This window comes from Carassius carassius, chromosome 24 (assembly GCF_963082965.1).
Source record: "Carassius carassius chromosome 24, fCarCar2.1, whole genome shotgun sequence".
NCBI lineage: Eukaryota > Metazoa > Chordata > Actinopteri > Cypriniformes > Cyprinidae > Carassius > Carassius carassius.
The window spans coordinates 17668192-17695148 of NC_081778.1; the positions used below are offsets into that span (position 1 = coordinate 17668192).

At 40.3% G+C, this 26957-nt stretch overlaps 2 protein-coding genes across 2 annotated transcripts in view; both read right to left on the minus strand.

The window, feature by feature from the left end:
- Positions 1-26957, minus strand: part of LOC132103640 (protein BTG3-like) — a 232998-nt gene that overhangs the window by 84715 nt on the left and 121326 nt on the right. The window lies entirely within an intron of this gene.
- LOC132103637 (hyaluronan synthase 1-like) lies at positions 2105-6433 on the minus strand. Its single transcript, XM_059508727.1, has 5 exons — positions 6186-6433; positions 5194-5916; positions 4825-5050; positions 4221-4353; positions 2105-3380 (listed from the first exon to the last, which is right to left on the minus strand). The coding sequence occupies exons 2-5, from the start codon at positions 5899-5901 to the stop codon at positions 2705-2707; spliced, it is 1743 nt and encodes a 580-aa protein (XP_059364710.1). The 5' UTR covers positions 5902-5916; positions 6186-6433; the 3' UTR covers positions 2105-2704.

Here is a 26957-nt window from a genome sequence, read left to right on the forward strand (position 1 = left end):
ATCATCAACATCACATGATCAGTGCTGTATCTATTTATGTTCTACAAATAATGTGTTGTAACAGTATGTCTTATGGCGCTTTTTCACAGTGTGGTAAGACTCGGTATGGCACAGCATGGCTCGACTGGGCTCGGTTTGCGTTTCCACTGCAGTTTAGTACCACTTTAGAGTGGGCGGGATTATTCACGTCGTTATACTTGCGCCGCCTACTACTGCCACCAATCGTGAAAAACTTTGTGATTTCCACGTCGCCCCATCAAGCTCTCTCTGGATCCACTCCTCTGCTGTCAGAGAGAGGAATGGCTGTACTTCCTCAAGAGACAACGAAACAGCCATTTTTGGGTTGTTAAAAAAGGAGCGCTCGTTTAAAACAGTTGCTTTAGCTCCTTCGCTGGCTGTGCTGATTTCAATCTAGCACTTCTTTTGTATTGCAAGTATAGACTGTATCATAGACACATACACCAGTGTATATGCATGGGCGTCAGTTTGGTTTGAAATGTGGTGGGGACAGAGACGCATTCAGAAGTGCATTTTCAGAAGTGCTGGGTACAATGATGCATTTTTTTTTTCTCTTTCGCGCAGGTCATGTTTTGAAAGACGTCCTGTATCTTATTAATGTAAATAAATAAAAATGTATACAAAAATGTGATGATGTCCGACTCGTTTTATGAAGAAGAAGGCCGTACAAAGCATTAGACATATGATATATGACCCACTAATCTGCTTCATATCATCATATAAGTACCATGTTGACAATATGACATGGCCATGACGTGGTTTAATGTACCTAAACAATGATTACCAAATTTCTCTTTCATGTTGCTTTGTTATAACCACTGAAAACGGGAAAAAAAATCTAACCCAAAATCGGGCCTCGCTCTACATTATCCCGCTTATTACATGGCTACCCACCAAATAAATCAATTTGACACAAAATATTGATTTAAAAAAGAGTTTATTGATTTAAACACGATTGTATTGCTTCTGCTAAAGAAAATAGTTCCGTCTCTACGATTAGAATCCTGCCGCGTCCATAGCAACGCTCTGTTTTTCATGGCAACGGTGTTATTATCAAGAAATAACAGACTCAATTCTACAGTGGAATTCAACCAAGCCATGTAATAATTTGATTTAATTCCCAGTACAATTTACCATATCTACACACAACACAACTTAAGCACTACAAATTTTATCAAGATTGAAAAAGCAAAAATATGTGTAGCACATGAACACTATTGACTATCACACCATGATCTGACTGCTCTCAATTCACAACAACATGCATTCATCCGATCTACATCAGGCATTTTGACTAAAACTTGATCCATTCCTCATCATCATCACAACTATTTCAGAATTCAGCAATAGATTCAAGCAATAATTAAACAAGATACTGACTACTCAACAATCATCTCCCCCAATACTTGCTGTATGAACGCAAACCGTAACTAGCTAATTAAGTTGGTGGCTAAGGAAGTCTAACGTAACATTAATTGCAAGAGAAGAATTAAAACAGCCGATCCCTTGTGTGCAAATGCACAAGACCTAGCCATAATACCGGCAAATCTTAATAAACATAAGTTATCGCGTCTTACCTTTGTGTCAATGGTCTGCAGACCCATGCTGTGTGTACAACAACATCTATTTGTTCTACAGGTTATCACTTTGATATGTTATAGTCCATGGCACTAGGATGCAACCTTGTGATATTGTATGAAGGCTAAATGACTTGCTCGTCTATGATACATTCGCCAGAAATTCTGGCCAATCCCAGCAAAGACTAGGTAGCCTCGTTCCCGCTCGTTCACTGTCCATTCCAAACTGTCAACTCATTTGAAAAACATTCTTTAAAAAAAAGAAGCGCGATAGTCATATAGAGAAAATAATAACAGTGACACGATGACTCCCCCTCCCCCAACCTAGAACGTATCCCAATGTTACAGTTGTTGCAGTTTTAATGAACAGAAAAGCGTGTAGCCAGCGCAGCAGCAGAACTCGAGGTTTTCAAAAAAAAAAAAAAAAAAAGTGGTGGGTACAAAATGACTCATGACGAAATCTGGGGGGGGACGCGTCAAACACACCTGAGAATGCTAATCATTGTTTTTGGGATCATTAGAAAATCACAGGCAGGTGACTTTGATCAGGGTTGGTGCCAAACTCTGCACTGCATTGGCCCTCCGGGGCAAGATTTGAATAGCCCTGCTCTATAAAAACAGGTCGCAAGTTCAGTGACGCAGGTAGTGACGATTCTCTCTTGCCAATCCATGATCAGTACAGTTTACACATCATGTTTTGGTAACGGTTCATTTGGAACCCCAACCGAGGTGGTACTAAAAAAAGTACCAGGGACTGTAACCAGTGGAAATTCTCTCACTAATAATAACATATTTGTATTATTTGGGTTCAATGCTCTATTTTTTAAAATTAAAAAACCTACAGCATCAATTTTGACTCTGTATGCGTGCTTTCTGAACATTTCATGTAGTCATTATATTTCATAAAGACTGGTTGTTTCAAGTCATTCCTGATCTCTGAATACTTAGTGGACATCATAAATTACATAAATTGTGTGCAATACTAAAAGAAATCATAAATACAATTGCAAGTTTAAAAACAGTCCATAAATAAAATTGCATGTAAACCATTTAGCAAAGAAAAAAACAAGTGTTCTTTAATAAATAAAAAATGTGCCCAAATAATTGTCCTATACATTCACAGTGTAACTCTGTGAGCGTTTTCGGAATAATCTCCGAAACCACATCCAATAGAGGCAGATCATTACGAGCCAGTAGCACACGTAAGCTGTAGCTCCAAATATCAAAAACTTGATCTCCTCTTTCTTTCCATCTGTTGTCCAGTCCGTTTTGCTTTCCCTGTAGATTGTGTACACCAGGCCTCCCAACAAAATGGCAGCCCACACTGATAGAGGTACCAGGGGGATATAATTCCCCACCATTTTACGACGGCCCGATGTCCCCCAGCTGCTTTTGTTCATGGTGATAATGGCAAAGTATTTGGCAGGCAGGAGGCTAGTCATATAGAGGGCAGAGTATAAGGACATGAAGAGCATCACTGCTTTCTGTCGTAGGATGCAGGCATAGGTTGCCTTTACCAGTCCAATCAACTGGATGCAGCACAAGACCCACAAAATGTCCCACAGAGTGCCTGTCCAGAAGAGCTTGATAATGGTGGCAGTGACAAAAAAAGGAAAGATGCCTGACACAATGGATTCATAGGTCATCCACAGGTGATGCTTGTGCCACCACATAGCATTATAGAGCCATTCACGAAAGTAGGATTTGGTCCAACGCGTCTGCTGATTGAGCCAGCGCAGAAACTGGGCAGGAGTCTCCGTGTAGCACTTTGAACGGGCAGTGTACCTTAAAGAAACATAAACTCTGTCAAAACATTCCTGTTTATTAGAATTTATAAGTATTTGACAGAAAAAGGATCTCATGATTTATATGGTACCAATGCAATCTAATGGTGTCAGACTATTTTCCACCATTTGACCAATTGGTTCTTGCTGCCATTCCCATTAAAGATCACATCATTTTTACAACTTTCAAAACTGTTCAACAAAGTTATTGTCTATTATAATTATTGATTTATTTTTCAGAAAGACGTTTTTTGTTTTTTTAGCTGAACAACTGGTAAGTCATGGCCTCTTTTTCATTCCTGTCAAAAATTAAATATGGAGCTGATCATTGTATGTTTTGGGGTAATTTGTACAATCTTATTCATACATTTATGTACAATCTGCTTATGCCCTACTGATGGAGAGGTATGGGGTGTGCCTTCATGCTTATTTTTTCTCTCTTAAAACCATATGTTTCCATATAAATCACATCATACAAATCAGTGAAATTGCCACCTCATAAAATAGTTATGTTCTCTCATACTGACATAGAGATTGGTTTAATCACATCATGAAAGGTAGACTTCACAGACTATCTACAAAGCACGTTTATTGAAAAAGTATCATTGTGAATTTGTTTGAACTTTCTTATCTGTTCTGTTTGCCATAATAATATGTTGATATTATCATGTTGACCCTCACATCACTACAGACAGTCCTGTTTTACTGAGCTGGGAATGGTTTGTAATGGTAGTGTGCCAAACAGTGCTCAAGTTGAACATTTCTGCCAAAAGATGGACAGCTACTCATTGTGTATTTAGCTTGTAAATAACCAATTGTGAATCATACTGTTACTACTTACTTTGTAGCATAGCCCATGCTTAGCATTCGATTGGTGAGATGACGATCATCCCCGAAAGTACAGTGGGTGCCAAGAAATTTCTGGTTGTACCAGGATTCCAGAAACTGCTGCAGCAGGTCATTCCTATAAAGACCTGAAGGAAAGATCATGATACTCAGACTCAGTTATTCCTTCAGACGAAATGTTAAAACCCGGATCAGATCAGACCAACTAAAATAAGCCTGCTAGGGTAGATCAGATGAGAACCGAGCAATTCCAACATTTTTATCAGTGTTTCTCAACAACGCTGCTCTGAGTGAACCATGGTTTGAATAAAAATACTTTTTTTTTTTACATATTAGAATTGAGCCAAATGTTTTAGTTTGCTTCAACAATGCCTAAATACAATTTGGCTGTTGATTAATACTATAATCCAATAGCCTGTAGTGACATCCTTTGTAAAGTAATTTTGTTTCAGAGGTAGTTCAAGTTATTGGATTAAATGTGTTTTGATTAAAAAAGCTGCACGGATGACTCAATCAGCATAAGACCAGAAATATGCATTTAGTACATAGACTCAGATTTGATTTAATGCAAACTTTAGGTTGTTTAATTTCTGTATTACCTAAGGGGCCGCTGATACAGGAGACACAGTCGAAGAAGGACTGGCAGGACCTCTCAATGTTAAATGCCATCCAGTAGCGCAGGCTGCTCATGAAGCTGATATAGGAGTCTTTAAGGTTAAGGATCATCACATCGCCTCCCACAGCACCATATTTCTGGTTGCTCTCCAGCACCTTGCAGAGCTCAACTGTGGCCAGGGGATCTAATTTTGTGTCCGAGTCACATACCTGATTAAACAGCAGAATGAAAAGAAAATTGATTATTCCCTGTATGAAGTTTTTCTTACATACACACCTTGCTTTTTTCTCTTAACATTCAATGCTCAAATTTGTACTTAATTTAAACTTGTGTACTTGTCAGTATTACTTACCTGTATATAATCTACAGAGGATCCTAGTGCCTTGAATGCTGTATACATCACTTCCCTCTTTCCTCCCCATTTCTGCATGATGCACACACACTTCTTGGTCCTGATGAGTTCTTCAACCTCTAAGCGCTGATTGTCTTCAAACATAACTCCGTCGACTGCTTCTGGAGCATCAGTTTCTGCTTCTGGGCCATCAGCTTCAGCTGCATCCTTTTCTTGGCCAGAGGGGTTACAAGAGTGATAGTTGTTTTGCCATATATAACAGCCAGGATCCTGGTCTGCAAAGACCTCACGGAACATCTCCATCATGTAGCCGTCATCATCTGAGTTCCCATCCACCACCATGATGATACGTAGCAGCTCAGATGGGTACTGCAGCGCCCGTACTGACTGAAGGCACTCACGAAGATAAGCAGGGTCCTCCTGATAGGCTGATATGGTAAAGCCGATGGTTTTTGTGTAAGAGCATGGTTTGCGTCTGGCATTCATGCGTTTTTGCTCCACAAAGGCAAAAAAGCTCTGAATTAGGACATGGAGGCTGAGCAGCACTCCATAGAAACCTAATGAAATGATGTTATATGGAGATGTGGAGATCTGGAAACCATCGATGTATGCCCATAACATCACCCCAAGTACCAGCAGAGCAAAGAGAAATGTGAGAATGGCCCGGACCAGAGAGCCAAATCTCCTTAATACTGGCTTGATATCCATTTTATAATGAAAATGCTAGAAGCAATGGGGGGGGGGGAGTATTTAAAAAGAGAATAATTAATTTGTAATAATCATCATCAAAAATGATGGAAGGTCAATATACCTTGTAATCTCAGTGATGTTATGCTTTAGTCCAAATATTAACCAATATTTCACCAATATTGTAAATGAGATTAATGTACATATTTTGTAATATATTTGATTATACATAAATACAAGCAAAACATTTGAAATAAATATATACAAATAAATAGATTTAAATGAATCTTATGATATTAACATACCTATTCAATCGGCCAAATCTTTACGAAGGTTCATTCACTCCTTCTTTGACCTGCTCTCCTCCTGAACTAACTGGATTCAGCTCCTAAAATCTCATAGTCTGACTCAGGGAACATCCCTTCTGTAGATGTGTAATGAGCTCCAAATGTGCCTGAGCTCAGATGACGCCCCACTCACAGGACTTCCATCCATGACTCACACACTTGACGTCAAAACTCAGAACTCCTCTTTCTGAAATTCTGAGGTACTGGGTGTCAGCGTTGGGTAAGGATCGGACACTTAGAGAATTACTCAATGATCAATGACTGTGATCAGTTCAGGTCTTTACGAATTTTATTTGTTAAGTTTCAACGGATCAGACACATTTTTGCACTTGCCCTTTATGTTTAAAGGTGAAAATTAAATCAGAAAATAATTGCTACCCTTATTTTAATGGATTGTTATGCCTTAAAGAGCCAGCGCCTGTATATTTTGTATATATATTTGGTGCAAAAAAGGGAAAAGGAAAGCTCCTCTTGATCTTCCTAATGAAATATATGTAGGCCTGTACTACATATACATAACATTAGAATATACATTGTTTTTGTCTGAATCCCTGGAGTTAGGTAAACAGGGCTCAAAGTTTCTCTATTGTTCTCCTCTTGTTAAGTTTTATTTATTTATTTACATATTTATTAATTTGTTAAATTTGCATGTTTGACTCTATATATTCAACCATTTATCCTATATAAATGGTGCCTTTTCTGTTTATTTTTGTTTGTTTTTTGGTAAATTAAGGTGAGACACTGCAGGCAAAAACATTGTTTTTTCAAGCACCTGTCAATTTTGAGATTTTGGGCTTTTTGGTTTTTCATAAAATGCTTTTTCAAACTAGTGGAAGGAAAACATCCAAAAGACACTGTTAAGTGTTTCTTTTATAGCACTTTATCTGTTTGTGTCAATAGATTTCAATTACAATACATATTTTTAAAGGCCGTTTTCTCAAAATGAGTTTTTTCTTCAACACTGAGCCATAAATCTCCACTTCAGTAGCACTTACACACACCAAACTTGACATTTTTATTCCTGTCTATATTCTGAAGGTTTTTACAGAGGGATTTGTTCATATATATTTTCCTTGATTTTATACAACATTTTATTCCCCCCAAAATTGTGAAAATATATTGTTTTCTGGCTGTTCAAAGTATTTTCTGAATTATGGAGTGACAAAAAAAGATAACCAGAATTCCCTCTGTAAAAACATTTGACTCTAATATGTCAAAAAAATTAAACAAAAAATTTGAAACTGATTTCATCTAGTGTTCAGATTTTTGTACTAGACATTTATGCAAATTAGCACATATTTCATTAAATAATGCCTCATTTGCATATTTAAACATAACACTTTTGAAAACTTGTAATACAAAAAATGTTTGCAATAATCAATGTAATCAATCAACTGGGTAAGTAAGGTGATAACTATTAGTTATTTTTTTTGCCCTATTCACCTGCAGTGTCTCGCCTTAAATTGCTCTAAACAACAATATAGATAATCCAAGGACTCTTTTGATTTAAGAAAACTGAATATGTTACCCTCTTGTGGTACAATACATGATGTTCTCATTAACAAGGTTCGGGAGGAGCTTGTCAGATACTTAGCCTAATCAACACAGGTGGACCACAATCTAGTAATCAATCCCACAGTATAAATGTCGCTGACTTACCTCTATCCATCGACGGTTAATCAGCATCCCTCCTCCACACCATCTCCTCACTTCAAGTTTACTTTATAAATAGACGGGGGGGTTGGTGTACTCTAGGTTTTCTAGGTTGTCTAGGTTCGGGCCATTCCTGAGATGTGCGTACGAATATACCTACAATACAACATTTTTATTCATCCCACAAGTCTTGTAAGAGTAGTATTTAATTATTATTATTATTATTATTATTATTACTGGTTATATTTTTATATTCTTTGTTGTGTATTATATTTATTCTCCCTTCATTTCAATCTCTTTACTTAACGTTCAGGGCTCTGTAATAAAAATATTAATGGCCTGGCCCTATACACATATAAAAATACACGATCAATGGAATGGGATGGGAAAATAATATTTTACCAATCTCTGATAATCTGTAACGAATGCACACAGGAAACGAGAGATCCAATCGCAATTTTAATGGGGTATCCAAAATCAAAATCCAAAAAACAGGCAACGAAACGGTGAAAGTGGAGACAGCTGAGTGCAATTAACAGGTGTGCAATTAACAGTGATGAAGGGACTAGGCTTTGTGGGAAATGTAGTGCCTGCAGTGTGGTGACCACTAGTGGACACCCAGGGATACACAGACCAAACACTGAGACATAATCACAGGTTGCTATGGTCATGCGGGTTTGTTTATGTATGATTAAACTCGTGGCCACCACATACTATCATGTTCCCACAAATTAATATCTTGTGGCCACAACAAAACTACACCAAAAACCTGTTTTTTAATTTTTTTTATTTTTATCTTTTATAGTTATGTAAATATCGAAACCGGAGTCTAGATTGATATGAAGCTTGTGTCTTGCACATTTTTAATGTTGTATAGTTTATGTTAGTTAATTGCATTATTTTACATTAAAACTAGCAGTAAATCTGAACTAATGTAAACAAAGAATGCTACGTACTGGCGTCCTCCCACAGGTTAAGAGATTGTAAACAAAAACTGTAACATATTTAGTTAACCAAATGAAACAGTACACATGTTAATGCTATAAAAGTGTGCACATTGAGAGAATTAAACAGCAGATGTTTCTATTACCAACTTCTTTAACTTGAGCAAATGCTGCTGTGACGAATTGGGCGGGGCCAAGAGCTGTGGGAACTGAGCGAGATTGATTGGGAAATGAGCAACACCTGCTCCACTCACCGATCTCAAGTCCCACAGAGGAGATCAGAAGGATACAAAAGAGGAGCGACGACAGTGAAGGACGAGAGAGGACCAGGCCTGGACTTTATTTTGTGTTTGGTTTTTGTTTGTGCGCGACAGTCGTCCGCGAGGGGCTGTCGCACTGTTTTGTGTTTATTTCATCTTTAAAGTTTCATTTAAAAGTCTGCCGGTTCCCGCCTCCTTCTCCCCATGATTGTGAAGTTTTATACCGTTACACTGGTGCTGAAACCCAGGAAGGAAGGAGGGATCCGCTGCCGAAGATCCCTCGCCGCTGGGTTGAATTCACGGTGCCATCGAGCAGGGCGTAGCAGTCTGGCGCCGGGGACGCTCGAGGCGGTGGGCTGGAGTGAGCTGCCGGGGACGGACGAACTCGCTGCCCGCGATGTGGAGGGGTGGCTGCCATCCGTGAGGGAGCCTTCGGAGTTGGCTCCGTTCGCCAGGGGGCCGGAGCCTGCTGCCATCTGCCAAAATGGGGAGGAGCAGGGAACAGGGGACTCCTGCCGGCTGCCTGAATACAGAGGAGCTGTCGCCGTCCACTGGGCGGCGGAGGAGTGTCATGCCATCCACCGAGGGCCATCCAGTGCCACCACCAGGCACCGCGGAAGACTTCACACAGCTGCTCTCTCCCCTCTCTCATCTCTGTCGCTCCTCATCCTACCATCACCTTTTCTCTCACCTCGTCTGTCTGTCCTTACCCTCCAGGTTCTCGCAGCCACCTTGAGCGGTCCCCCCGGAGGGAGGGGGGGGGGGGTAGAGAGCAGTCTCGGGAGTACGGTGTATGTGGGCGATGGGGGTATTTGACGAGTGGGGCGGGGATGAGAGCCGTGGGAACGGAGCGAGGCAGGTGGAGTGATTGGGAAATGAGCGACACCTGCTCCACTCACCGGTATCGCATCCCACAGAGGAAAAACGGAAGGATATAAAAGAGGAGCGATGACAGTAAAGGACGAGAGAGGATCAGGTCTGGACTTTATTTTGTGTTTGGTTTTTGTTTGTGAGCGAGGGGCTGTCAAGTTCTTTTGTGTTTATTTTATCATTGAAGTTTCATTTAAATGTCTGCAGATTCCCGCCTCCTTCCCATGATTGTGAAGTTTTTATACCATTCCAGCTGCTAATACACATATACATTTGTTAATAAAGTTAATAAAACAAAAACATCCATGTTTCAATGTTAGTGAATGAAAGGAAACAATCCACTCGCATGCCTCTGTCCAATGACAGTGCATCTCGGGCCAATGACGTCAATTCCAGGGAGGCATTACCAGGCCTGTTGTACATGCCCCCATCCCTTGACTCCACCTCCATGTCAACACAGTGCCAGAAAGTGAGACACAGAGAAACGTGAAGCACAAAAGGAAAAACAGTACTGCAAGTTCAAACTAGAATGAAATGCAAAATAAAAGCAGTGTTGCAAATATTAAATTAGTAGATATGACTTTTGCTCTGTTTCATTTATTTTTATTCATTTTTTTTTTTTTGCAAAACACATTTTTTTTTAGCAATACTTCATTTTTTTTGCAATTCTTTATTTTTGTTTGCAAAAAGGACATTTATTGTTTCTCAATACTATCATTTTTGTTTGCAAAACTTTTCTTCTGCAATATTTCAATACTTTTGCAAGTATATGTGGCCCTGTTTTGACTTCATATTGCTGCTTCTGAAATTAGTTTTTATTAAGGTATCGTTATCCTGTAACACCTTGTTATACCAGCAGAGGGCAGCACCGCATTATCGACCAGTGACTCGGTCGCCCCTCTCGTTCTAAATGCGTCTGTACTATGGGATTTAAATCCTGCAATGATTCAAAACTGGATTTAAATTCCATACTGTACAGGTACATCTACATAAATTAGAAAGTTCATTTATTTCAGTAATTCAACTCAAAATGCAGTGCACACAGACTGAAGTAGTTTAAGTCTTTGGTTCTTTTAATTGTGATGATTTTGGCTCACATAAAACAGAAACCCACCAATCTCAACAAATTAGAATACTTCATAAGACCAATAATAATAATAAAAACATTTTTAGTGAATTGTTGGCCTTCTGGAAAGTATGTTCATTTACTGTGCATGTACTCAATATTTGGTAGGGACTCCTTTTGCTTTAATTACTGCCTCAAATTCGGCGTGGCATGGATGTGATCAGTTTGTGGCACTGATGAGGTGGTATGGAAGCCCAGATTTTTTGACAGTGGCCTTCAGCTCATCTGCATTTTTTGGTCTCTTGTTTCTCATTTTCCTCTTGACATTACCCCATTGATTCTCTATGGGATACAAGTCTGCTGAGTTTGCTGGCCAGTCAAGCACACCAACACCATGGTCATTTAACCAAATTTTGGTGCTTTTGGCAGTGTGGGCAGGTGCCAAATCCTGCTGGAAAATGAAATCAGCATCTTCAAAAAGCTGGTCAGCAGAATGAAGCATGAAGTGCTCCAAAATTTCTTTGTAAACGGTTGCAATTACTTTGGTTTTCAACAAACAATATGGACCAACACCAGCAGATCTTTATTCTTCATTCCTTATGAAGATCACTCAAATTTTGCTTGACAATCCTCATAAGGCTGCGGTTCTCTCGGTTGGTTGTGCATCTTTTTCTTCCACACTTCTTCCTTCCACTCAACTGTCTGTTAACATGCTTGGATACAGCACTCTGTGAACAGCCAGCTTATTTGGCAATGAATGTTTGTGGCTTGCCCTCCTTGTGCAGGGTGTCAATGATTGTCTTCTGGACAACTGTCAGATCAGCAGTCTTCCCCATGATTGTGTAGCCTAGTGAACCAAACTGAGAGACCATTTTGAAGGCTCAGGAAACCTTTGCAGGTGTTTTGTGTTGATTAGCTGATTGGCATGTCACTATATTCTTATTTGTTGAGATGAATTGGTGGGTTTTTGTTAAATGTGAGCCAAAATCATCACAATTAAAAGAACCAAAGACTTAAACTACTTCATTCTGTGTGCATTGAATTTATTTAACACACAAGTTTCAATCTGAGTTGAATTACTGAAATAAATGAGCTTTTACATGACATTCTAATTTATTGATATGCACCTGTAAGTGAACACAATTTTTCCATACAAAACAATATAAAATAAATGGAACAATGTAATCTGGCTATTAAAGGGTTGGTTCACCCAAAAATGAAAATTATGTTATTAATAACCCTCATGTCGTTCCAAACCAGTGAGACCTCCGTTTATCTTTGGAACACAGTTTTAGATATTTTAGATTTAGTCCGAGAGCTCTCAGTCCCTCCATTGAAACTGTGTGAACGGTATACTGTCCATGTCCAGAAAGGTAAGAAAAACATCATCAAAGCAGTCCATGTGACATCAGAGGGTCAGTTAGAATTTTTTGAAGCATCGAAAATACATTTTGGTCCAAAAATAGCAAAAACTACGACTTTATTCAGCATTGTCTTCTCTTCCGTGTCTGTTATGAGAGAGTTCAAAACAAAGCAGTCTGGATATTCGTTTCGCGAATGAATCATTCTATTTAACCGGATCTTTTTGAACACAGTTCACCAAATCAAACTGAATCATTTCAAACGGTTCGCGTCTCCAATACGCATTAATCCACAAATGACTTAAGCTGTTAACTTTTTTAATGTGGCTGACACTCCCTCTGAGTTCAAGCAAACCAATATCCCGGAGTAATTCATTTACTCAAACAGTACACTGACTGAACTGCTGTGAAGAGACAACTGAAGATGTACACTGAGCTGAGCCAGATAATGACTCGTTCACGAGTCAAGAACCGTTTCTGTCAGACGCTTCCGATTCGAGAACCGAGGAGCTGATGATACTGCGCATGTGTGATTCAGCGTGAAGCAGACCGACACACAGAGCGTCTAAACAGGACTGATTCTTTTAGTGATTGATTCTGAACTGATTCTGTGCTAATGTTATGAGTGCGTGTAAACCGAAGGCTTGAGTGAAAGGCAATCATCGCCAAAAGAGGAATCGCTATTTATCTAACAACACATATGTGTCGTTATGTATATAGAATGCGGTATATAGTCCATTTGCAATTAGTGGTACAATGGTACAATTCAACTGTAACATTATGAAGCGACAAGAATCCTTTTTGTACACTAAGAAAAAAAAACTTGATTCAACTATTCAAAACAATTCACCTTTGGTGTGGCTGACACAGATGAGTGTACGCTGCCTGCATTCAGCTCATATTCTCCAAAAAATGGCACTACGATAAGAAAACTTTCTGGACTTTTGACAGTGTAATTTACTTGGCAGTGAATGGTGTAATTTACTTGACAGCCATAAAGCCACAAGCCTCACGGTTTTCATCCAAAATATATAAAATTGTGTTCCGAAGACAAACAAAGCTTTTACAGGTTGATATGGGGGTAAGTGATTAATGACAAAATTCTTATTTTGGGGAGGAGTAACCTTATAAGTTGTTATTTGCTCTGACATTTTATCAAGCCTTATAAGCCTTAAAAATTGTAAATCTGACTCAAGATGAGTTGGCAAAAATCCTTTGAAGAATAATTGTATGTCCCTCTAGGAAAGCTTAAATAAAGGGGTTAATTAAAAAGACAGGAATACATGGCAAGAGCTGTGCACACTGGAAGAAAAGGGAAGACACTTATATGAAACAAATAAAGAAGGAAGTATGAAAAATCTGTGGCTAAATAAGGGATGACACAAGTTCACAACTTCGTATTGGAATTTTATTTTTTTTATTTTTTTTTATAAGTTAACAGAATACAAGATTGTGCAGCAAATGTGGATTACCAGAAACAGTTGTACCAGAAACATGTTCTCAAATTTAAAATGTGCTGGTTATTGTGAAGAAAGGTATCATCTCCTAAAGAGGAAGTTAAAGCTATGAGGGAAAAAATGAATTAACATTAAAAACCTACTGATTAATAATTCAACAATAACAATTAGAATATCTTAAGAAAACAATATTAATTAGAAGAATTTAGTTTTTTTATTATTTTGTAGCGTATCAGACCCGAACCAGACAAATTAAAGAGTCGACCAGGACTGTAGTTGAAACACGAGCCGAATTCCTCAGAAAGGCAACAGGAAGTCATGAATCATTCGGTGCCACAAGTCAGAAACAAGTTAACCAACCAACCAACTCTTTCACAGAACAGCTTTCGACATTAACACCATTGGAACAATTATTGACAATTTCAATTCGGAGAAGAGATTGTCAAATTTGGGGCAAGTAATTGAGATGCAACGCCGGACATCACATGTAAACCCATGAGAGTAATAAACACTTCCCCCCACCTAGCAGAACCAGACTGAAATTCCTAAGGGGGGCCTTTTAACCTCTGGTCTCCACAGAAATCTTTGTCAGAGAATGACACAGAAACTGTCTTTTCTAGATATAAAATGGACCAAAATGAACTCAAAATGACTTATAAATGAATATCAGTCCATCGCTGTTTGAATCTGTTAGCTTGAAACAGTTCTGACCATCAGTTATTTGTCAAATGTATCATATTCTTGTTATAGGAATCATCAGGGCGCCTCAGTGATCAGCCATGAAACAGTGATTCTGTTCAAATTCCCTTTAAAATCTTACAGTTTTTCTCGATTGGTTTGGCTCATTTCTTGAAACCGAGATGACATTCTCAAAATAACATGGCCAAATCTCCAAACAACCTTGCAATTGTTCACAACAGAATGTCATTTTTCATTGGTTTTATCAAATTGCAAATGCTTTAGTACATGTCTCAAGTGACTCTGTGCTTTTTTTCAAATGATTATGTACAAGTAGCTACAGTTAGCACAATGAGCCCACATTTAGCACATTTTCCAAATAAATAGATCTTGCTGATCTAAACTGATTAGTTGATTTTTCAGTGAAATGGTTACTCTCTCCAAAACATATCAGCATGGTTTCATTGTGTAAGTCATCATATGCACAATTGTCTGTTCAACTGTCAAAATTAGTCAAAGATATAATACCATGAAAGAATTTCTTGGAACATTTGATAAATTTATGACAGTACTTGACAATCAATCAGGTGAAATTAGAACTAACGAAGGAGCAGTTTCCCACATCTCAGATGACCAATCAAACAGTTTGTTTAGTTACCTGACAGGTGTTGTCTATGATTATGACTGCTGCCAAAAGTATATAGACAGAGCTTGGCCCGGGGCCAGTTTCATTTGCAGTGTGAACATGGAAGCACCTCGCCAAGTACAACAGCAACTTCCTGCTCGAGGAAGAGGAGGAAGAAGATGAAGAGGAGGAGTGAGAATGCGTGGAGGAATAGGGGGAAGAGGCCGAGGAGCACGGAGGCACCATGATGTCCCAGATGAAATCCGGGCCACCCTTATTGACCACGTTATAAACCATCGCCTCACAATGGCAGAGGCAGGTCGCCGAGTGCAGCCTAATGTGCCTCGGTCTACAGTCTCCTCCATCATCCAAACCTTTCGCAGGGACAACAGGTACAGAACTATTCTATTGAACTATTCAGTGTTGGTGTGTGTGTAGGCCTAGAGTACTGTAATATCTTCATGTGATGTTATATGATACTATAAAAATGACAAAGAAAAAAAAATGGAGAAAATACTGTGAATAGTATTCCAGTCACTGTGCAGTGCATCACACTTTTAGTACCATAAAACAGCAGTACAATTACATTGGTAACTCATTTTGTAACAAATTTACAGTGTTGACCTTAGACTTGTATGTCTAGGATTGGACGACAGCCTCAAGTGGGTGGCAGAAGAAAACTTCTAAATGAACAACAAGAACGAGAAATATGCAACATGGTCATTGCAAATAATGCCATCACACTGAGACCGATTCGTAATGCAATCCTTCTAGACAATGTAATGTTCCAAAATATAAACTCTATCAGCATCTCCACAATAGACCGGGTATTGAAGAAACATCAGATGACCATGAAACAGATTTACAGGGTACAATTTGAGAGAAACTCTGACAGAGTGAAAGAGCTGCGGTACCAGTATGTGCATGTAAGTCAATTACTGGTTGTCTATCATTGTAACACTATTACAGTAAGACATGGTTACCACTTTTTTTTGTTTTGCTTTATCCTTTTTACCTTCAGAATCCAGCTTTGTGTGACTAGAGCATTTTGCCTAGAAATTGTCTTCAGTTTTTCACTACCTCTTTTTACAGTACTTTAGATCCTCCCTGCAGTATCTGTCTCTACTTGACTGATTAGATTTATTTTTATTCTATTGTAGAGAATAATGGCATTAGAAGGCAACGAAACCTCTCACATCCTAGTGTTCGTTGATGAAGCTGGCTTCAACCTGGCCAAAGGTCGAAGGCGTGGCCGTAACATCATTGGCCACCGAGCCACTGTGGATGTCCTGTCCCAGGCCAGCGAGGAGCAAATATAACAATGTGTCCCGCTATATCAGAAAGAGGTGTGGCCACACACATTCCTAGTTTAGGGCCCTACAATACACAAAAGCTCCTCAATTTTTTGGACCACCTTTATACTGATCTGATCCCGGAAAATGAGAGAGGTGAAGAAGGACCTCAGCTACCACATTATGTCATTGTGTGGGATAATGTGAACTTCCACCATGGCCCACGCATCAGAACCTGGTTCACCACCCATCCCCGGATGCTAATGGAGTTTCTTCCACCTTAAGCCTTGTTCATACTTTCGCCTGGCTCCGCAGCGCGAGTCTCCGCAGACTGCGCGCGCACCTCCGCAAACGGACGAGGCGTTTATACTTGACGCGCTCGCCGTTGTACTATTTTTTTAACCGACAGGGGGCGACTCGGAGTAATTCTCCTCTAAACCACCTGGAATCGGCAGCGAAGAAGTAGTTTGCCGGAATCAATATGCTCATAGACCAATCACTGATTTGAAATGAGAACAAAATATGATGTTGAGAAGATATACATAGAACTCCTTTGATATTTAGCATCTCGTAAATGTAATGTCATTTAGTGTACAGTAGACAACATTTGAAGTGGAGCAAAACCTTTCATCAAAGTTATACATGAATTATGACAATACCTGTTGTTGTCTTTGGACAACTTTGATAAACTTCAGATCCACTTCAAATGTTGACCACTGTAGACATGCGTTACCTTTTATTCTTTGGCAATGTTAATGAAAATACAATTTTTATAGTTTGTTAATATTAGTTCACAGTAACTGAGTTTGTATTATTAATTGCTGAAAGTAATATAAAAGAAGTTTATTAATGCAGCATGGAGGGATCATAAATATGCTAGTACAGATGAACCAGCTCGGACAAAGTCGCTTCGAAGTCGTTCATCTTCGGATGCGGCGCCGCGCGCGTTGTTACAAAAAATGTCGCGCACACCGCCAGGCGAAATTGGGTCTTGCGAACCCAACGCGCAGGACCGCCCACACCGCAATGACGTCATTTTTGCCGCGCGCACCTTCGCGCTCCTGTGGACGCGTCGAGTATAAACCAGGCTTTACTCTCCTTTCCTAAATCCAATTGAGGAGTTTTTTTCAGCTTGGAGGTGGAGGGTGTATGAGCATCAGGCTCAAGACCAGAGGGCCCTGCTGAGAGGATGAGACTAAATCAAAAGATAAGTCGGGTAGGAAGAAAGTGGAATATTGAAGGTTTGTTAGGCACAACAGGAGATGGGGTAAAGGATGCACAGAAAGCAGTTGTACAATATTTGAAAAATATTGGAATATATAATAGGATTTAGGTAGTATTTTTTTTTTTTTGATTGATATAGTCATGATAATATCTTCTCATGTTACATACTCCTATACAGTAGGTGGCGGTATGCACCTTTATAGTCATGGTTGCAATCTGCCATAAAACGAAAAGAAGAAGAAGAAGAAGAGGGCCCTGCTGCATGCAATGGATGCTGCATGTGAGGACATCACAGGGGATCAATGTAGGGGATGGTTGAGACATCCACGCCTTTTCTTCCATCGCTGCATCGCAAGAGAAAATATCCGTTGCGATGTGGATGAGAATTTCTGGCCTAACAGAGAGCAGCGCGTCGATGGCCAGGAGGATGAGGATGGTGGCCAGGAAAGAGAGCGTGACAATGGCGACCACTGAAAATATTACTGTACTACAGTTCTGAAACTTTATTTACAGTATGGTAGGCTAGAGTTTTTTTTGTTTGTGTTTATAACTGTTCACATTTACAGAATCCAGTATATGTTTTCTTTTCACAGTATGTTCTCTAATGTTAACATTTCTTTGTACGAATAAAAATGTTTACAGTTTCCTTGAGTATGAGTGGTTTATTGGAGGCTGATTTTACTGTAAAATCTTTTAGTTTTATTCATAGTGGTATTCTGTTGCTAGACCTGTGCCTCAGTGACAAAACGTCTAAGCATTTTGACTTGCAGTGCTTAAACGATGCCAAAGGTATAATGCATTTTGGGGGCATTGACTATTTATATGAGAAGGATATTTAGTTTTGACACATGGATAAACTGTTTTGGGAGAGATATGAGCTTTTGCAGGGGATCCATGGTGTTGTGCTAAACCATCCAGGTTATTTTGACAAAAGCACTAAATGAATGCACATGTGCCAAGGCAATTGAGAAGGATCTGTGCTATTTTGACTGTACTGACCTTTTATATGGGAAAGGAATCTGCTTTTGAAGCATGGAAGAAGAGTTTGGGGAAAGATATTTGATTTTGCTAGTGAGCTATAATGTTGAGCAGAACTGTAAGACTGTTTGGCCAAATGACCTTATGGTTTTGACACTCCTCCCCAGTAGGTGGTGAAAAAGCACCAAAGCTGGCTTGCAAACCACCGGAAAATGTGGTGTTAAAGAATCCTATCCCTTGGGGTTGTAAATCAGTAAGCAGGTGTTGATTGTTTGTGGGGTTGTGTTTATGTTGTGCAATGAAGTTGTGCAACATCATATTTTACTCTATAATTGCAACCATCTCTAATCATTGTCTATGGAACTGATTCCTGAAATGGAAGCAGAGAAATCCTTAAACTTCACTTCTTGTTACCCAATCTTTAAAAGTAATGGAGGAACATTGCTCAATTTCAGGCCATAAGCTATCACTGTCATTTTGTTCATTCACTAAACAAGGCTTAACTTGTGACCAATGGTACCATCTACCTGTTCCTACACCCTTCCCTTTAAGGCACACACTTGTATCTGTTGTTAAAAGTATCTCATATGGTCCTTCCCACCAAGGCTCTAAACCTTTCCTAGCAATTCATTTGACCATAACAAAACTACTTAACTCGGGAATGTGTGGAATGTCAGTAGTGGTGTGTTTTTCATCCCATTGCTGCTGAGCTTCTCGCACCTTCTGGATGTTTTCTTTAGTAGCTCTGTCCAGCATAGTGAGATCTTAACTTTTAGACAGTCACATGGATGGCTCCCTGTCAAGGCAGGGATGAAAAGTCGATTATCTTTTTTCTTACTCTTACAGAGGGGCGCGTATTCTTATTGTTGACGCAAAATTCCTTCAATGAGCTGATGAACTTGTGCAGAAGTCCCTCAATAAACTGACGAACTTGTGCTTCAGTCCACGTCTTTCCTTGAGATGTTTTATCATTGTTTTTGAAATTTACCTTTTTAAATGATGGGCCTTTACCTTCTGCTCCACCACCTTTAGCCCAACAGTCTTTTATGATGTGGCCAGGCTTTCCACAATTGTGGCATACCTTCAACATCTTATCTAAATCGCTGTTTGATTGAATGAATGCCACTCCTCTTCGATTTGGCCTGTTTCCTTCATCCTTGTTTGATCTAATTGCCATCTCTAGACGACCAGCCCATTCCATAATTTGGTCAAATGTTTCTCCTGGATTGACTCCAAGTAATAAGGCTTGTTGATATTTTGTGCTAAAACCATCCACAAGTTTGTCAGTAAACTGTACATCATCTCTGTCTGGTTCTTTCTTAGCACAGCGAGACCATCTTTCATAAGCATTCCATTTACGCAGGGCATATTCATCTGGAGATTCATCATCTTTTTGCTTAATCAGTGTTCCTGATGTGAAAGGAATCTTACCGCTGCCCAGGATATCTTGGATTTCTTTTCGGAACTCATCTAAGGCTCTCCAAAGACCCAGGGGTCGTCCCTGGCCATCAACCCACAAGTCTATCCATTGGGCTGTCGTTGTTGACGCTGGCAAGCGTTCCCATCTATCTCTTGGGATTTTAGCTTTCACAATAGTGTGTATGTCTTTTAGTGACATTTGATGTGCTTCAACCAAGGAATCTAATTCTCGCCAAAACTCTGTGTTTGGATCTTGTCTCTTCAGAGGAGGCAAAGCTGTAAGAATGGCTTGATGTTCTCCTGGTGTGAATGGTCTATCTTCCGTCATCATTTCAGATTGTAATTCTTCCTTTTTAACAGCAGGTGAAGAGAATTCAGGACCGACCTTATCAACTGCAATCATGTCATCTTCTCTTGTCTCATCACCCCAATCAGAGGCAGGTGCTGATGTATATCTGTTTTGGATCTGGTTATTACTGGAGCAGCCTGTGCGGATGCAATAAATATTTTGTCAACTGGCCCTCCATTTGGCTTACTAGAAACTTTACATTGTCCAGGCAAAGTTGGATAAGTTGGGTTGTATGGAGGAGGCATTACAGTTTTTGCTGAGTTTACTGGTTCTTGCAAATATTTTCTTTCAGCCTCGGCTATTATATTTGTCCAATCTGGATCAAATGAATCATCAATGATTGTCTTATCTTTTTCTGAACATGTAATAGACATGATTTCATTCAACTTGTTATATGCTTCAATCTGAGGCTTCATTGCTTCAAAAAGTGGAACTGGACTCCCATCTGAACTGCAACAAATACCATCTTGTTTGAAAATCCAGTGAACTGCCAAGATCGGAAAGGCTTTCAACTTGACTGAGTCTTTTTGGATCATGAACCATTTAAACTGTTCATCCAAAGAAGCATCAACATTCAGTCCTTTCTTCAAAAACTTTGCTTGCTTCTTGTTCTTCTTTTCCAAGTACCAAGCAGATATGGTTCTGCTGTTGCAGTCAGTCTCTGTCATTTTTGCAGAGGATCTGTGTCTCAGGCTCTCAGCAGCAGGGATATATTTAACTCTGTGTGTGCATGTGAGTATCTGTGTATGTGTGTGTGTGTGTGTTGCTGAAGGGATGGGTCCTTCCCTCCCCTCTCTTCCTCTCTCTCTAGCTGACAACTCAATAAAACAAAGAAAGATAAAGAGAACAAAGTTAAAAATATTCTTATAATTCCCTTTTGTTTCTTTTCAGTTGAGCTGATCTATCTCTTTCCCAAACATTGAACAGCTTTACTGTCAAAATCAGAAGGCCCACGATTCTAGCCACTATAATTCATAAAGGTACCTTTTACTTTAGCATGTTTAAATGTTTTAGGGTTCTCAAAACAGCACTACCTTTAGCGCAGACCCGGCACTTTAAACCGCTCCTATTCTTACAACTTATAACTTTCCCACACTTTTCTAAGCGTGGCTTTTTAGTGAATAGACATGTTTTAGAGTTTAACCTGCCCCTTATTGCAGACTCGCCACATTCTATCACCTCTAATCATCTTTTTTAGTGTGTAGACATGTTTTAGAGTTTAACCTGCTCCTTATAGCAGACTCGCCACATTCTACCACTTCTAATCACAGCTAATTGCTAAATCGCATTACGGCTTATTCTCCTGAAAATTTGACTAAATGGTCTTTTACTCTAAAAGATCCACTTTTACCCCAGCTTCATTCAAATATTTTGGAGGTCCACTGATCAGAATGACTCAATAAGTTACATCAAATTAAATTACTTAAATTTAGCTATGTCTGACACATTTATTGGCAACACAACTGGTATTTTAAAATTACACAGTTCTTTTCAGCAGTTTTAGTCACCGTCTCAACATCACATATGTCATCAGGCAGACTTAGATTTATTTTTAGGAAAAAGAAAAATGTCTTACCTGATGAATCATGATAATTGAGACAAATGTCTGAAAGGTATATCCTGTTCTTTGACGCCAAATGTTGATCTAAAATCAGTCTTTGTCCCCTTACAATTCAATCACAGGGCCGCATACCAGTTGCCTTGTCCAAAATCTTTTTTGACATATGTATCAGGCATAGGAGAGAAACTTGTTGTCTTTGCCAGCTGTATGTTCTTTTCTCCGTTTCTCAGTTTCTCTGAGGCTTTAACAGTGACCGTAGCTTATATACCACTGACCAAATTCCTTACAAGGTACTGAAACATGTTTGTTTGTTCAAAATAGAATGTATACTTCATGCTTACATCAGTTGGTATATTTATACATACATACATTGGTGGAAAGAAGAAGCCACCCTATACATCAGTGGAACACATTACATGTACACACGTTCCTTCATGTACACATTCTGGTATGGTCAAAATTAGCTCCTCTCCCTGTGTTCGTCATATGATCCTACATGTTCATGCAGACTTTAACTCATGCAGTAAAACTTTAACTCATGCACTAAAACTTCACAAATAAATATAAGTAATATTAAAATAGGAAATTTTTCAAGCCAATTTTCTCATGCTCTCATGCCAGGGTGTGCTCCCGATCCCTAGTTCAGCCCAGGGTGGGGTCCTGTTCCCGAGTCTAGCCCGGGATGGGCTCCTGATTCCCAGTTCTGCCCAGGGAGGGCTCCTGATTCTTCGTTAAGCCCAGGGAGGGGCTCCTGATCCCCCCAGTTCAGCCCAAGAGGGGCTCCAGATCCCTGCTCCCGATTCCCTGTTATGCCAGGGGATGGCTGCTGATCCCGGGTTATTCCCGGGGAGGACCCCAGGCCCCGAGTTCAGCCCCCAAAGTTCCCCCAAGTGTTTTTTTTTTTTGTTTTTTTTTGAGAGGGACATAGGGATCCAGCTATAGGGGCCGCGGCCTCGTTGTCAGCTCCGCCATGGCCTCCTGGGTCTCCATCTCCATCTCATACAATGCTCATTGTTTGTTGAACAGCAACCCACGCTGTATACTACTGATACTGGGAGGATCACCTTTGTTTGTTCACTGCTGACTGAGAAAGCACTGGAATGAATTACTGCTGTATGAGGCTCAGATGGATCTGCATTCTCTTCCTTTCATGACTTCCTACATCAGTTCAGGGCAGTATTCGATCATCCTAAAGAGGGAAAGGGAGCTGGAGATCGCTTATTGGAATTATCGCAAGGCAGAATGATGGTAGCTGATTATGCTCTATGATTTCGCACACTGGCGGCACAACCAACTGGGTGAACGACACGTTAAAGGTACTCTTCGGCAAGGGTCTGAATTATGATCTTCAAGCTGAGCTAGCATGCAGAGACGAGGGCAGAGATCTTAATAGCTTCATTGAGCTTACCATTTCCATTGACAATCTGCAACGTGCCTGACGATCCAGTTCTCTTCGCACTGACCGCCCAGTTTTCACGCCATCTTATGAATCGACTGAAGCCATGCAGATTAACACTTACCATCTGTCTGTTGAGGAGAGAGATCGACACATCTCTAATAGACTATGCATGTACTGTGGTTTGCCTGGCCATCAACGTAACAACTGCCCTACTCGTGCATCTACCTCCTCACAACGCTCGGTGAGTACTCCTCTCACCTCCATGTGTGATACCCAGTGTGTGAGCATTCCGGTAGAATTATGGATAAACGACAAACAAATTATTACCTCTGCTTTACTCGATTCTGGGGCTGCTGGCAATTTCATTTCTGAGGAGTTTGCTAAGAGATACGACATTTGAATGATTTCATGCTCTACCTCTCTCTCAGTGGAGACAATAGATGGTCGGCCATTGGGTTCTGGATCCATCACCCACCTCACTCGCAAAATCTTGATGGCGGCTGGTTTACTTCACAGGGAGAGGATTCAATTCTACGTTCTCCCCACGTCTCACACTCCCGTGATTCTTGGATTACCCTGGTTACGTCTACATAATCCACAGATTTCCTGGAGAGAGGGCCAAATCGTAAAATGGAGCAATCATTGTCAACAGAACTATCTTTCTCTGGTCAAACCCATTCCTGTCTGTTCCGTGTCACTCTCTCCAGCACAAGAGTCCATTCTCGACTTTCCAGAGGAATATGCTGATCTTATCGAGGCTTTCAGTAAGGAGCAAGCCAACACCTTACCTCCTCACCGCAAATATGACTGTGCAATCGATCTTCTGCCAGGGCATTCTCCTCCAAAGGGTCGCATCTTCCCCTTGTCTCAACCGTCTCAACCGAGTCCAAAGCCATGAAGGATTACAATGAAGAACTCCAGAAAGGTTTCATTAGACCGTCCACATCCCCTGCTTCATCCGGGTTCTTCTTCGTGAAGAAGAAGGATGGTGGTCTCCGTCCTTGCATTGATTATCGTGGACTAAACGAAATGACTGTTAAATTCAGATACCCACTTCCGTTGGTTCCTTCAGCCCTTGAACAGCTTCACACTGCCCAATACTACACCAAGCTGGATCTGAGGTGTGCTTACAATCTCATTCGCATTAGAGAGGGAGATGAATGGAAGACAGCCTTCTCCACAACCACTGGACACTATGAATATCTTGTGATGCCGTTCGAACTTGTCAATAGTCCATCTGTGTTTCAGTCATTCATCAACGAGGTCTTCAGGGACATGCTGAACAAATCTGTGAGCGTATATATTGACGACATCCTAATCTATTCCAACACACTCCCTGAACATGTACAACAGGTCTGATCAGTTCTTCAGCGCCTCATCAAGTACCAGTTATATGCCAAGGCTGAGAAATGCGAATTCCACACGACTTCCATCACATTCTTGGGGTACATAATCAGTCCCGGAGGGGTGGCCATGGACGAGAGGAAGGTCAACGCCGTTCTTAACTGGCCTAAACCCGCAACCCTCAAGGAATTACAGCGATTTCTAGGATTCGCGAACTTCTACAGAAGGTTCATCAGAAACTTCAGTACAGTTGTCGCCCCACTTACTTCAATGGTCAAAAAAGGAACTCCCCGACTACAATGGTCCGAACCTACTCACAAGGCATTTCAACCCCTGAAGCAACGATTCAGCAACGCGCCCATCCTCTGCCACCCTGACCCTTCATTACCTTTCGTTGTCAAGGTGGACGCATCAAACACCGGTATCGGAGCTATCCTGTCCAGACCCCTCTGCTAAGCTCCATCCCTGTGCCTTCTACTCAAGGAAACTCAACTCAGCGGAACGCAATTACAGTGTCGGGGACCGGGAACTTCTTGCCTTGAAGGCAGCCTTCGAGGAGTGGAGGCACTGGCTAGAGGGATCCACACACCCGTTTACAGTATTGACAGATCATAAGAACCTGGAATACTTACGCACCGCCAAACGCCTTAACCCTCGCCAAGCTAGATGGTCCCTGTTCTTCACCCAATTCGACTTCTCTGTAACCTATCTACCCGGCTCCAAGAACACCAAAGCGGATGCTCTCTCACATCAATTCGAGGAGGAGGACATTCTAATAGATCCAGAACCCATTCTGCCATTTCATGTAGTAGTTGCCCCCATTCAATGGGACATCATGACTCTGCTGCAACAATACAGGGAGCAGAACGAAACCCATGTGGCCTGCCCAGTCGACAGAATCTTCGTCCCTGAACATCTTCATGATCAGGTCATCAGTCAAGTTCACCGCCATCCATTATCCGGTCATCCAGGTATCACAGCCACCATTAATCAGCTAGAGAATCGCTTCTGGTGGGAATCACTACACAAGGACACAACCAACATCAACATCAACATCAACAAATCAACAAATCATCCAAACAATCTCCCGCCGGCCTCCTTCAACCACTCCCCATTCCACAACGACCATGGTCTCACATTGCCATAGACTTCATTACGGATCTTGCTTGTTACTGGATTTTGATTCTCTGTTCTCCCTACGTTGCTGATATTGCTGGTACTGACCATTGCCTGTACGACTACGAGTTTCTGCAATAAAGCCTGCATATGGATCCCATGTCGAGTTCTGGGTCATTACAATATGTGCGTTTCTCTTGTGGTTTCTTATGATTGTTCTTGTGAAAAACAAAGAGACTATTATCTTCATTCAGTCTTTATCACTAATCACAAGCTCACACTACATGATTGGACACTCATCTTTCACCGTCTTGTCATAGCTGCTTGCATACTATACAACACAACGCTGATATGGTGCACACAGTACAAAAAATTTGGTTAAGAGGCGTTCCTGACAATACTTTATCTCACATAAATTCTCACGAGATATTACAGTGTTTATAGGCCATTATGTTTTTATATAGGTCATGTTTTTGCAAAGCTCTACAAGTTTTCTTTCCAATTCACGTTTCTATATTCACCAAGGACCACCTGCGTTCTTCTTTAAAGTCAATGTACGTTTAATTTGATTGACCTTTCTCCATTAATACCACCTGCATTGTGATTGACTGGATTAGTTCCATCTTGTCATTGTGTTGCTCATATTACAAGATCCCGATGCTAACCACAGCCGGTAGCCAGTGCAAGGATATAAAGAGAGGTGTAACATGAGCTCTTTTGGGTTCATTGAAGATAAGTCGTGCCGCTACATTCTGAATCATTTGTAGTTTGATTGTGCTTGATGGATAAACAGAGTGTTTAAATACCCTTAAAATTATAACTAGTGGTGGGCATAGATTATTTTTTTTAATCTAGACTAATCTCACTGTAATCTTGGAATTAATCTAGATTAATCTAGATTAAAATGGCTAATTTGAATTCTGCCAAAGGCATTCAGAATATGTGTGCTACCCAAATAATTAATGACTAAAAGTAAGTCTTTGAGAACGGGTTTCTCAAGCCAGGTGGTGCATTAGACCAGGGGCTCATCTCCTGTTTCCAAAATGCATCACAAGGTGCTTTCTCAAGTGCTTGAGAAAGCTGTAAACTAATTCCACATTGCACAAGGTGCAAACAACCTTACGCCTATTTCAC